Source organism: Mytilus trossulus, chromosome 7 (assembly GCF_036588685.1).
Source record: "Mytilus trossulus isolate FHL-02 chromosome 7, PNRI_Mtr1.1.1.hap1, whole genome shotgun sequence".
NCBI lineage: Eukaryota > Metazoa > Mollusca > Bivalvia > Mytilida > Mytilidae > Mytilus > Mytilus trossulus.
In genome coordinates, this window is record NC_086379.1 from 84766908 (window position 1) to 84780394 (window position 13487).

The 13487-nt window shown below is 32.2% G+C and overlaps 1 protein-coding gene across 1 annotated transcript in view; it reads right to left on the reverse strand.

The window, feature by feature from the left end:
- LOC134726042 (centrosomal protein of 131 kDa-like) overlaps nucleotides 1–13487 on the reverse strand; it is a 46284-nt gene that overhangs the window by 18459 nt on the left and 14338 nt on the right. The window contains exons 8-15 of the mRNA XM_063590418.1: nucleotides 11691–11859; nucleotides 9772–9950; nucleotides 7929–8108; nucleotides 7469–7594; nucleotides 3873–3979; nucleotides 3410–3506; nucleotides 2627–2844; nucleotides 1855–2080 (exon numbers count right to left, since the gene is read on the reverse strand). Coding sequence (XP_063446488.1) covers nucleotides 1855–2080; nucleotides 2627–2844; nucleotides 3410–3506; nucleotides 3873–3979; nucleotides 7469–7594; nucleotides 7929–8108; nucleotides 9772–9950; nucleotides 11691–11859 — 1302 coding nt within the window. The remainder of the gene's footprint in view (nucleotides 1–1854; nucleotides 2081–2626; nucleotides 2845–3409; nucleotides 3507–3872; nucleotides 3980–7468; nucleotides 7595–7928; nucleotides 8109–9771; nucleotides 9951–11690; nucleotides 11860–13487) is intronic.

Below are 13487 nucleotides of genomic sequence, written 5' to 3' on the forward strand. Positions count from 1 at the left end.
TAGATTCGGCATATCAAAGAACCCCAATTATTCAATTTTGATGAAATCAAACAGTTTAGTTTTGGACCCTTTGGGGCCCTAATTCCTAAACTGTTGGGACCAAAACTCCCAAAATCAATACCAACCTTCCTTTTATGGTCATAAACCTTGTGTTTAAATTTCATAGATTTCTATTTACTTATACTAACGTTATGGTGCGAAAACCAAGAAAAATGCTTATTTGGGTCCCTTTTTGGCCCCTTATTCCTAAACTGTTGGGACCTTAACTCCCAAAATCAATACCAATCTTCCTTCTGTGGTCATAAACATTATGTTTAAATTTCATTGATTTCTATTTACTTAAACTAAAGTTATTGTGCAAAAACCAAGAATAATGCTTATTTGGCCCCTAATTCCTAAACTGTTGAAACCAAAACTCCCAAAATCAATTCCAACCTTTCTTTTGTGGTCATAAACCTTGTGTCGAAATTTCATAGATTTCTATTAACTTAAACTAAAGTAATAGTGCGAAAACCATAAAAATGCTTATTTGGGCCCTTTTTGGCCCCTAATTCCTTAAATGTTGGGACCAAAACTCCCAAAATCGATACCAACTTTCCTTTTATGGTCATGAACCTTGTGTTAAAATTTCATAGATTTCTATTCACTTTTACTAAAGTTACAGTGCGAAAACTAAAAGTATTCGGACGACGACGACGACGACGCCAACGTGATAGCAATATACGACGAAATTTTTTTCAAAATTTGCAGTCGTATAAAAATTATGAATCTAAATACACGGTTAGATTTGGCATATCAAAGAACCCCAATAATTAATTTTTTGATGAAATCAAACAAAGTTTAATGTTGGACCCTTTTGGCCCTAATTCCTAAACTGTTGGGACCAAAACTCCCCAAATCAATCCCAACTTTCCTTTTGTGGTCATAAACCTTATGCTAAAATTTCATAGATTTCTCTAAACAGATACTAAAGTTATAGTGTGAAAACCAAATGTCTTCTGACCACACCAACGTCATACCAATATACGACCAATTTTTTTTCAATTTTGCCAATTTTTTTTTATTTTTGTCGTCGTATAAAAAACGAAATACATGGTTAGATACAGCATATCAAAGAACCTCATATATTCAATTTTTGTCGAAATCAAACACAGTTTAAATTTGGACCCTGATTTAGACCAACTTGAAAACTGGGCCCATAATCAAAAATCTAAGTACATGTTTAGATTCAGCATGTCAAGGAACCCCAAATATTTAATTTTTTAAACTTAGTTTAATTTTGGACCCTTTGGACCTTAATGTAGACCAACTTGAAAACTGGGCCCATAATCAAAAATCTAAGTACATGTTTAGATTCAGCATATCAAGGAACCCCAAGTATTTAATTTTTAAAACTGAGTTTAATTTTGGACCCTTTGGACCTTAATGTAGACCAATTTGAAAACGTGACCAAAAATAATGAATCTAAATACAAAGTTAGATTTCGGCATATCAAAGAACCCCAATAATTATAATTGTTGATGAAAACAAACTTTAATTTTGAACCCTTTTGGCCCCGAATTCCTTAACTGTTAGGACCAAAACTCCTAAAATCAATCCCAACCTTCCTTTGTCATCATAAACCTTGTGTTAAGATTTCATAGTTTCTATTAACTTATACTAAAGTTATTGTGCCGAGGACTATACAGACCTTTTAATGGTGAAAACTTAGTTATGTTTTACGCCATGCCACAGTTCAAATCCACAAATCTGTTTATACACAAAAACAACACTATAAGTATCTGAATACCTTAGCTACAACAACAATTTATAGCAAGTCACGGTTATATCAACATAAACAACATAATAACTTACATAATGCCTTCTTTCTTGTTCTTCTCGACTTTTTTCATATTCTTGTTTCATAGCTGTTAATGCATGAGCATGACTATCTTCTAACTGTCGTTGTAGTCTATCTAACTCTGTTCTCTGTCGTGTGGCCTGCTGAGATACTCGGTCTTTCTCTTCCTGGACCTCAGCATGTAACCTCCTTCTTTGTTGCTGGTAGGCGTCCTCCTCATTCTTTAACTCTTTCTCATATCTAAATAAAAGAGAAATAGTGCTACCTTATAGGAAGTTCATATTGATGAAAGAGGTCATTCACAAGAATCTTGCCAGAATACTACATAATTACAAGGGCAGAAGTTATTTTATTTTGTCTGTTGGGTCAGTCAGGGGTTACAAGTTTTTTTGTTTTTTTTAAAATTTACTCATACAGAAATAAAAATGCCACATTTTAAATAAAAACTTAACCCATTAAATAAAATGCACTTAACGAAATTGTAGATAGTCAATCAATGCTAGGAATATATTGTAATATGGTTGTTCTGATACGACAAAGTTAGAACTCTTCAACTGATACCTATTATACTTGAAGTATGCTTGTCTGCCTTCATTATAGTATTTAGATCTTAACAAATTGTATTAAAGGGAGTTAACACTATCTGAATTTAAGATCAATGATATATAAATGTAAAGGGAATTGCTGAATTAATAAAATATATTATGAATGTAAAAGGAATAGGTTATGTAATAACTTATCTTAATATGTTTATTCACAACAACATTTGAACCACCATTTTCATACCTTTGTTTACTGAGTTCTCTTTCTCTTGCACAAGCAGCTTCCTTTTCTTTAGCTAATTGATCTCGTAGTTCTTCTGTCATTTTAACATATCTCTGAGCTGCTCGCTCGTCAGATTCCAGTAACTCTGCTTCATGGATCTGTTTGATTTTCTTTAACTCAGATTTATGTTTTGAAATTAATCTTTGAATTTCTGGTTCTAATCCTTTAACTGTCATTTCCTACAAAACACAATTAATTAAGAAGTTATAATTTGTATTTCTGAATTGTTTTCTGATTTATTCCTGTAAAGTGAAAGCTTCTAACTTGTATGCTTTATATGGTTTTTTTTTAGTGGTTGCCTTTTTCATATGTATTACTTTGTTTTTATAATTCATTTACAGAAATGTAAACCTCAATCTTTATCACTGTTTATGGTTTAGATTTGTTTTTAAATGTTTTTCTATTTCGAAAACTGTCAAAAACCCCACCACCCCTACCCCTTCAACTTGTAACTTTTTGGCTTTAATAATTAATCCTTTCTATATTTTCATGATTCTTTTCTCTTTACTAAAAAAAAAATGAAAAATGTAATTAATAAATTTTATGAGTCTGAAGCACTTATCTGAATTTATCTTTTTAAAGCAGGATTACTTAAAACCAAATATTTGGAAGGATGTACAGGAACTGACGCGTGAGAAGAAATCTTTCACAAAAAGGGACCTCATATAATAATAGCTAAATGCATTACTTCGAATCTCACTTTGTCTAAAATTAATTATCAGTTTTTATTAAATTATCACTTACTTTAATCTTTTTCGTTTTATCTTCTATCCATCTTTCTCTCCGTAACTTCTCAGCTGCTTCATGCATGTCTTTCAGCTTCTGTGTTTCTAAACCATGTCTTAAATAATTCAAATTTTATTGTAAAATAAAAACACAAAATAACTGTATAACATCATTTCCTTTGATACAACATGTATATTTTAAATTGTTTCATATATTTTGGTGTCAAACATCAGCATAAGATCTGTTCCCATTATCAAAATAATCAGGACAACTGTTTATTTCAGAATGACAGACAAAACTGATAAGTTTCAGGTCTAGTATAATGTTTATTGTTAAAATTAACGTACAAAAACTTACGGCATTATAAATTGCAGAATTTGCAAATGGTGGGCATTTCACCTCCAGTTACATGACCCCCTTTTCCATTTTACCTCACTTAAATACTGTATTAATTCCAAACAAATCTAAAGAAGTTACTTACCTATCATCTAAAGATCTAATTTTATCCTGGTATTTCTTGTCTATAGTCTTCAGCTCCTTGACTAACTTTTCACATTTTTCAGACATAGACTTTTTGTCATCAATAAGCTGTAACAGAAGATACAATTTTACCTTAAAAAATATTCAATTAGAGTTAGAGCCACCTTTTACTCATATCATTTCTGTTCCCAGAAAAGATCTTTATACAATCATTTCTTACATCTTTATTTCTATCATTTAAAAATTCTCATCTAATACTATTTATAAATATATATATTTCTGATAAGCTTAATCTTTTTGACTTAGTTAATTAGATGCAAAAACTGAAATTTAAGGAAATGATCTTAACCCTTTCAAGGCGAACAATGCGTTGAGGCATCCCCGTAGCCAGGCCGAACAATGTGTTGAGGCATCCCCGTAGCCAGGCCGAACAATGCTTTCAGGCATAGACAATCACGTGATAATCATATTTTTTTTGTCTTTTAACTCATTTCCCCCCGTAAAGCTACGTTTAACCAATACATATCACAGTTAAAGAATACCAATTCTGACTGAATTTGATACCTTATATATACTTCAATACAATGAAAGATCGGTAGCGTCAACAAACAAAATAAGCCGCCGCCATTTTGTACAAGACATGTGATGCGAACATGTGATCTTTTTCGTCGAAAAAAGGTTATTTGGATTGAAAGTTGAATTTAATTTCATGAATATTTTGATTAACATTATGATACAAATTACGAAAAACGATTTTAAAAATTGCACGGAGAAAAAAATCAAGTAATAATCCGACTTCCGTCGGTGCGGTAATTGGATTTTTCCCACGAGTGCAAAAGGTCGCACTCCTTTTATGGAAGTTCTAAATAAAACAATCCAATCACATTCCTCTCTCACTTGCCGATGTCAAGGACGCAAAATTATAGTAAATATTAGTAAAATGTCGTTTACATTCGGAGACACAAAAATGTCCGATAGTTCTGAGAACGAGTTTGAGGGATTTTCGGTGGGAGAAGTAGATCTTCTTGGTCAACGGTATGAAATGCATTGACCTCAAAATGACATCGGTGATGATTTCATGATCACTCCTGAAGTGATGTTGAAAGAGAAGGGGTCAGCGAACTTTCAGACGAAAAAAATTACAGCTGGCAGATGTAAATATGTCCCCCAACAATGACTGATGGCACCAAGAATTTTATATATTGAAATTTGAAAGAGGTCTTCCCCATTCATCCCAGAAGTAACTGGTCCACAAAACATATGAGACCCAAAGAAGGATATTTTTTCCAGATGTTTCTATCTCACAACCAAATAATTGATAGTTATAATTAGATAAGATAAGACATTTTTATTCCAAAGATAGGATATTTTGGTTACAGAGATAAGATATTTTTATTCTAATTAAAGGGCCCATGAAGAGCAAAGTAATATTGCAATGATTTGATAATTAACATGAAACCGGTAATGTTTTTATAAATCATATATAAATGTGAATATAATCATCTCAAATCTAAGATGTTAAACCGCAGCCAGATCAGAGCCACACACATATATTAAAGTAAAAAATATTTTTATATTAACAGGCAATTATTCTCATATTCAATATATATGTACATTGACGGAAAATAAAATATAATTGTATGAGCTTTAGAATTTAGGACAAAAATGTTATATTTTCTGACAATGTACATAGATTGTTTTTATCCTGAAATTTATTAATCCCAACACTTGAAGGTTTTATCATGTTTAAAGTTATTAAAAATATAAGTCATGGTCTCTTAATTTTTCAAAGAAATGGGTGAAATTATGCAGATAATAAGGTATCTTCACTTCACTGATACGCACCAGCGAGGTGAGCAAAGATGGGAGGCTAATAATGATGTATCTTACAAACTCAGAAATAAAAGACCCCCTTAACAGACAAAAATGAGGGACCAACATGTCCCCAAACGATAGGTGACCATTCATGATACCTTACAAAGGGAGGGATGCATTCAAGCAATTCATGCCTCCTAAAACAAAGAAATGGGCCATCAAACTTTGGGTTTTGGTAGCGTCAGACACAGTGTATGTCATATTGTGAAATCTACCACGTCAAGACAGATCAAACACATGTAGGTTAACTCTGTTTGCCAGTAGACTTTGGGAAACAAGATAAGGTGTCACAAATGCTGGGCTAGGGTAAATATTAAAGGTACACAGGAAAAAAGGTTTCAAAATATGGTTGTGTTGAATGTAGAAAACCCCTTTGCCTACCCCATTGCTTCACTGTCTCCCACTCAGTCAAAAATTAAACTTTAACAGTTATTTTGTTACAATTTTTAAGTTGAAAGGATATTATATACATAATTTGTTGAAAAGGTTTTCACAGATAAGTTCTTGAAAGGATATTCATCATTTATATTTGTTGTTACAGTTGACATTTTCATTTAATAATTTTTGTCATTTTTTTTTAATAAAGAACATTAAATTATCTTCATCATTGAACAATACAAAACCAAAGACAGTGAACATTCTAGCATCCCATGGAGTCAGGACACTTATAATAAATAATTTTAAAAATAAATCATAGACTTTTTCAAAGTAATTTTATTTTTAAAAGTTCATGATTGTCTTTCAACATTTAATTATGTCTCACTTAATTTATCAACACATTATTAAAGTGTTAAATGTACATGGATTAGTGTGTCAGGTCATCTTACATTTAATTAATATTTCCATGCAGTCAGTGGTTTGATACAAAATAAAAAACAGAAAAAAATATTTGCACATTAAAAAAAAAAGCACATATTAATCTCAAAAGTTTTGATTTTACCAGATTAAAATATCATTAGATATCTCCATTTAAATATCAAAAATTCCACAAAAGATCCCAATAGTCAATTATATCTATATTCATACAAAAATTCAAAGAAAACATCGGACTAAGAAAGACAACTCCAACTTATCCAGGGACACAACTTCCTATCTGGTGATTGCATTGAACAGGTAAAAAAATGGCCGCCGCGGAATTTGACAAACCATTTTCATTCGTATTTATACTGACTAATAAGCTAGAATTTTGACTCTGGAGTTATTTTTTTCTATAAAACTTCGATAAAGGAACACTCGAAATTGTTAATTACCGTTTGTATTGTTAATTTAGAAGATGGGAGGCAAAAATGTAAACCGGTCACAAAAAAAAAATAGATTTTGCAAATCAAACGTCATTTTCTTTCCACAAAAGGTTAAACAAAATCAAAAGTAGGTATTGTCATGTAAATTTATTTATATTGCAACACTCCTTTGATACTTAAGTGTAACAATATCGAGTTTGAAACCGATTTGATGAGAAACAACAAAGATACACACGTTTTTTCTAAAACGTCATTTTTTTCCCATTCACACGTCAAATTAATTCAGGCCAGGCAAACTGCGCGCGGAAATTTGATCAGGTCACACAACGTCGCGGAAAAAAACAATTCAGTAAGGAAAGTGTTAAATTAACTGATCAATGTCCAGTGCAAGGACAGGACATTTTTTTGCCTTTTTTTTTTAATATATCACACTTAATGTTTTCGGTCAAAGTGCCTCCTATACAGATGACAATACAATTACCTGATCTATAAATCCTAAATGTCTTTTTATAGCTTCCTCATATTCATCTTTTTGGACATCTAATCTTTTGTTCATTTCTCTTTCTGCTTCTCTTGCATGTCGGACAGTTAACTCCCTTTGCTGGTTCTATTTATAGAAATAAATAAAAGGATATCTATTTTACAACGCTATTAATAGAAACAAAACAAATACCATAAAAATACTGCCATTTTTCTCCTCGATTTTCATTTTGCTCACTACACTTATGTTATTCAACAGCAATAAATATAAACCAATGTTTTCATTTCTATTTTCCCTTTAAATACAATTTATTTGCTCCACCAAATCATGTTGAATAATTAACAGAAAATTTCAAAAACTTTCTGTAACAAAGATACACTTTTCTTTTTCTATTCCAATTCCAGTCAATGACTACAAATTCCATGCATTTTCCCAAATTATGTTAATAACAATAAATTACCAAAGCTTTCTGCAACATAGAACAACTTCTCTTTTTCTCATCTAATTCCATTCTCTGTGACAGAACTGTAGATGTTACTTCATCGGCAGCTTCCTTAGCATGGTCCAACTGGAGAAGTTCATCAGCTGATGGCACTAACATGGGAGGTAACTCAAAATTGTGAGATTCTTTCGCCAGCTCCTATAATAAAAGAAAAAGAACTTTAAACAATTATTCCAATTGGGATTCAGAAATACAATAGTAAATTTAAACTGACATACATGTTTTCAGATTTAATTCCTTAGTTCCAATACATTTTTAATGGTATATTTTTTTATACCAAAAAGTTGTGCTGCACAAGTTTTGTAATACATAGAATGAAAAATTAATGTGGCAGAAAAGGGGAGGTAACTTATAACCTATCTACAGCACTCAGACTTATATGGCATTTACTAATCTGTTTATTCTATTTCTCAATTTTTCAAACATGAAAAAACACCCTTGATTGTTTTATATTTTAGGGACCTTCTCAAACTTAAGTTTCTTTTGCTACATGTTGAAGTTCTCATTGTGACTTTTAGATGAAGAGCAGCACTAAAATCCTTGTTCTTTTGCTTCTGTGTAATTTTGCTGCGCATGTTCTAATTTTGAATCATGGATGCATACCCCATATTCTTTGATTGTGTAGATTCTACTATTGGGTAAATCTAGATTATCTAAATTAAAAAATTTGTAAGGGTTCCGCGGAACCCAGTGTCTCGCCTATTTTTGCTGTAAAAAACAGGCTCAACAATAATGAAGAAAAGAATCAATAAAAATATTCCTCTTGTTACTATTTTATGATTGTAAGAAAATCTAAGTCCATTTTAAAGTAAATTACAGAAAAAACTGAGTAATCTTTTTACAAACTTTACTTCTGGATACAATCTTATGATCATAAATAATCTTCTGTCCAAGTTTGGTACAAACCCAGGATAGTTTAAGAAAGTTATTAAAATTTTAAAAACTTTAACCACAGAGTGAATGTAATGGTTCCCTGCAGAAAAACTAAGTCCATTTAAAAGTAAAATATGGAAAAAATAGAATTTTATTTTTACAAAATTTACTTCTGGATATTGTCTTATGATCATAAACAAGCCGTCTGTCCAAGTTTGGTACAAACCCAGGATACTTGCAGAAAGTTATTAAAATTCTAAACACTATAACCACAGAGTGAATGTTTTGTTTCCCCGCAGAAAAAACTAAGTCCATTTTTAGTAAAATACGGAAAAAATGGAATTTTATTTTTACAAAATTTACTTCTGAATACTATCTTATGATCATAAACAAGCTTCTGTCCATGTTTGGTACAAACCCAGGATAGTTGGAGAAAGTTATTAAAATTCTAAAAACTTTAACCACAGAGTGAATGTTTTGTTTCCCCGCAGAAAAAACTAAGTCCATTTATATTTAAATATGGAAAAAATGGAATTTTATTTTTACAAAATTTACTTCTGGATACTATCTTATGATCATAAACAAGCTTCTGTCAAAGTTTGGTAGAAATCTAGTATAGTTTAAGAAAGTTATTAAAATTTCAAAAACTTTAACCACAGAGTGAATATTTGTTGACGCCGCCGACGACGACGGAATGTAGGATCGCTTAGTCTCGCTTTTTCGACTAAAGTCGAAGGCTCGACAAAAACAGTTTCAAGTTGCTAATCTTCAAGTTAGTTCTTCCTAAAAATATTCTGTAAATAACCAAATTTTCACTAAGCAGATTTCAATAACTGATGATTTATTCTAAAATTATAATAATGAAAGATTTACAACAAATAAGTGTGCACCTTACACTGTTTTTCATAGTGTGTACAAGATACCATACCTGGTCTACAGAACTGAGTCTGTCTGATGTTTGTACTTCATCTAAGAAGGTCATTATACTTTTTAACTTATCGTCTGTCAAAAACCCACTTTTACTAACAGACTCTCCAACTGAGTTTAATTTCTGTAACTTCTCTGATGTAAGATGTGATTTTGTTGAATCTTTATCTATGTCTTCCACTATAAGAAACAAATAAAATATTAAAACATTAATCATTTTTTTGGTATCTAATAAACAGATTACAGTAGAAAAAGCAAAATAAAATTAACACATCAGATTTATTCTAAGGTAGAAAGTTTTCATGTCATGTAATGGAGAAAACGGTAATCAACTTCATGTGTTGTGTCCATTCAATTGTTAATGTTTGTGGGTTTAATGGGTGGCAGCAAACCACAAAAAATAAGAAATCCATGAGATCCATGAAATATGAGTCATAATTTGGTGATTAAAAATCAAAAGTATCAAGTACTAGACATTGCACATAGGTTATTTTGCTTGAGACAGCACAGACAGGAACATTTAATTTCAAACCTTGGACTTAAAAAATAATCCACAAACTTTTAATATGGTAGCTCAAATTGGTTTAAAAATAAAATTTTAATGAATTGCATTTGAAGCATTTTTGTTACACAATTCTTGACAAAACCACATGTTTTGGTTGAGTGAGTGTGAGTAGTTTAGACTTACACCAAGCATTCTTAGTGGCTGGTTTAGTTGAGTGAGTGTGAGTAGTTTAGACTTACACCAAGCATTCTTAGTGACTGGTTTAGTTGAGTGAGTGTGAGTAGTTTAGACTTACACCAAGCATTCTTAGTGACTGGTTTAGTTGAGTGAGTGTGAGTAGTTTAGACTCACACCAAGCATTCTTAGTGGCTGGTTTAGTTGAGTGAGTGTGAGTAGTTTAGACTTACACCAAGCATTCTTAGTGGCTGGTTTAGTTGAGTGAGTGTGAGTAGTTTAGACTCACACCAAGCATTCTTAGTGGCTGGTTTAGTTGAGTGAGTGTGAGTAGTTTAGACTCACACCAAGCATTCTTAGTGGCTGGTTTAGTTGAGTGAGTGTGAGTAGTTTAGACTCACACCAAGCATTCTTAGTGACTGGTTTAGTTGAGTGAGTGTGAGTAGTTTAGACTTACACCAAGCATTCTTAGTGGCTGGTTTAGTTGAGTGAGTGTGAGTAGTTTAGACTTACACCAAGCATTCTTAGTGGCTGGTTTAGTTGAGTGAGTGTGAGTAGTTAAGACTCACACCAAGCATTCTTAGTGGCTGGTTTAGTTGAGTGAGTGTGAGTAGTTAAGACTTACACCAAGCATTCTTAGTGGCTGGTTTAGTTGAGTGAGTGTGAGTAGTTTAGACTTACACCAAGCATTCTTAGTGACTGGTTTAGTTGAGTGAGTGTGAGTAGTTTAGACTTACACCAAGCATTCTTAGTGGCTGGTTTGGTTGAGTGAGTGTGAGTAGTTAAGACTTACACCAAGCATTCTTAGTGGCTGGTTTAGTTGAGTGAGTGTGAGTAGTTTAGACTTACACCAAGCATTCTTAGTGACTGGTTTAGTTGAGTGAGTGTGAGTAGTTTAGACTTACACCAAGCATTCTTAGTGGCTGGTTTAGTTGAGTGAGTGTGAGTAGTTAAGACTTACACCAAGCATTCTTAGTGACTGGTTTAGTTGAGTGAGTGTGAGTAGTTTAGACTTACACCAAGCATTCTTAGTGGCTGGTTTGGTTGAGTGAGTGTGAGTAGTTTAGACTTACACCAAGCATTCTTAGTGACTGGTTTAGTTGAGTGAGTGTGAGTAGTTTAGACTTACACCAAGCATTCTTAGTGGCTGGTTTGGTTGAGTGAGTGTGAGTAGTTTAGACTTACACCAAGCATTCTTAGTGGCTGGTTTAGTTGAGTGAGTGTGAGTAGTTTAGACTTACACCAAGCATTCTTAGTGACTGGTTTAGGAGTTTCCAACTGTTCGTCAGCTTCTAACTTTTTAAGAGTATCTAACAGATCGTCTAATGTTGTTTTAGTTGATGCAGCCTCACTTCTTTCTTTTCTTGCACTCTCTCGACTAGACTCGCCTGGGTTTATATTTGATACTGACTACAAAATGCAACAAAACATAAAAGTTATTCCAGAAGTTTAATATTTTCCATAGGAAGTCAATGTATTGCTCTGCAAGATAAGTCAGTTAAACAATTGAAAAAGGAGTTATGACTGAGTAATAAAAACATGCCACAGCAAGCCATAATTTACTGCAAAGATCATTATGCTTTTATAGGTTCATACATTGATTCCTTTATCAAGAAATTAATTATGTATTTTTGTAGTTAATAAAACTATCACGTTGATAATTATAGTTTGCCTTTACAAAAGGACTGGTGTCTTTCTACTAGTATAAGGCAGATTTTACAATAAGAAGGAATTATTGTTTTTGTGTATCCATCAAAAAAGCAATTGCTGAAACTGTGAAACAGACTGTGTAATGGAGTAATGCATTATGTTATTGAATAAAATGTGTCTTTCTGAGTAAATAAAAATAAAAATTACTCTGTGTTTGTGTTTTTTGTTGGAATTAGAGGGTTTTCAATTTCAAAATATTGGACATGGAATAGACATCATGACCTACTTTACTGACATCCAGCTTATTTGGAGTGGAATTTTGAAGTATTATTTATAAGTGGAGCCTATTTACATGGACTTATATTTTAATAAAAAGTCTTCTTTTGTGTTTTACTCATAACTTTAAGGCAGATTTTTATTGGTAAAGGCTAAAAAAGGTAATTTAATAATATTGTTGCTAACGTCACGTCTTTTCCGTCCATTGTGGTATGTCACAATCGCAATTTTCTTGTTGGTTCTCAGACAGCCAATTGTAGTTATTTTTATCCCGGGTTTTATAAATAATTGAAAATAGCAATCATATTAAATTTGGATGACGTAAGGGGGTCAAAGGACTTGAGGAATCAATATCATTGGCTGTTTTATTTTTTGCGAACGTTACTGCTCTAGGTTTCCGTCCAAATCAGTGTCACGTGAGCAACATATATTTAGATCTGTAACTCTCCTGTATAGGAGTTACGATATCGCCCTTTGCAGAAATAGATTCGGAGTCAGTTCCTTCACATGATGGGGAAGCAAAGAAGGCAAGTTGTATGTAATATCGTTACAAGAGGACCTTAAATGTATTCCGTCCATCAAAAAGACATTCGCAACAAAACGTCAGCTGTTGTGTTTTTTTATTTTGGTCGGGTTGTTGTCTCTTTGACACATTCCCCATTTCCATTCTCAATTTTATGTAATATCATGATAGTAGATGCTGCTAATGTTACTATTACGAATTGGTTTCTTGTGTATTCATTTGATATAAAGTACACCTGCAAATGACATTCTGTATATTTAGAAATTCTAAACCAGATTGTACAATTTTATTACTCCAGGCATATATTAAACATCACTGTTTGCATTTATACATTTTAACTTTTAAAGATGTTGTTGCTCATGTGACATGTCCAAATGTCGCTAACGTTACTATTTTTTTGGTTTCTTGTGTATTCATTTGATATAAAGTACACCTGCAAATGACATTCTGTATATTTAGAAATTCTAAACCAGACTGTACAATTTTATTACTCCAGGCATATATTAAACATCACTGTGTGCATACATTTTAACTTTTAAAGATGTTGTTGCTCATGTGACATGTCCAAATGTCGCTAACGTTACTCATT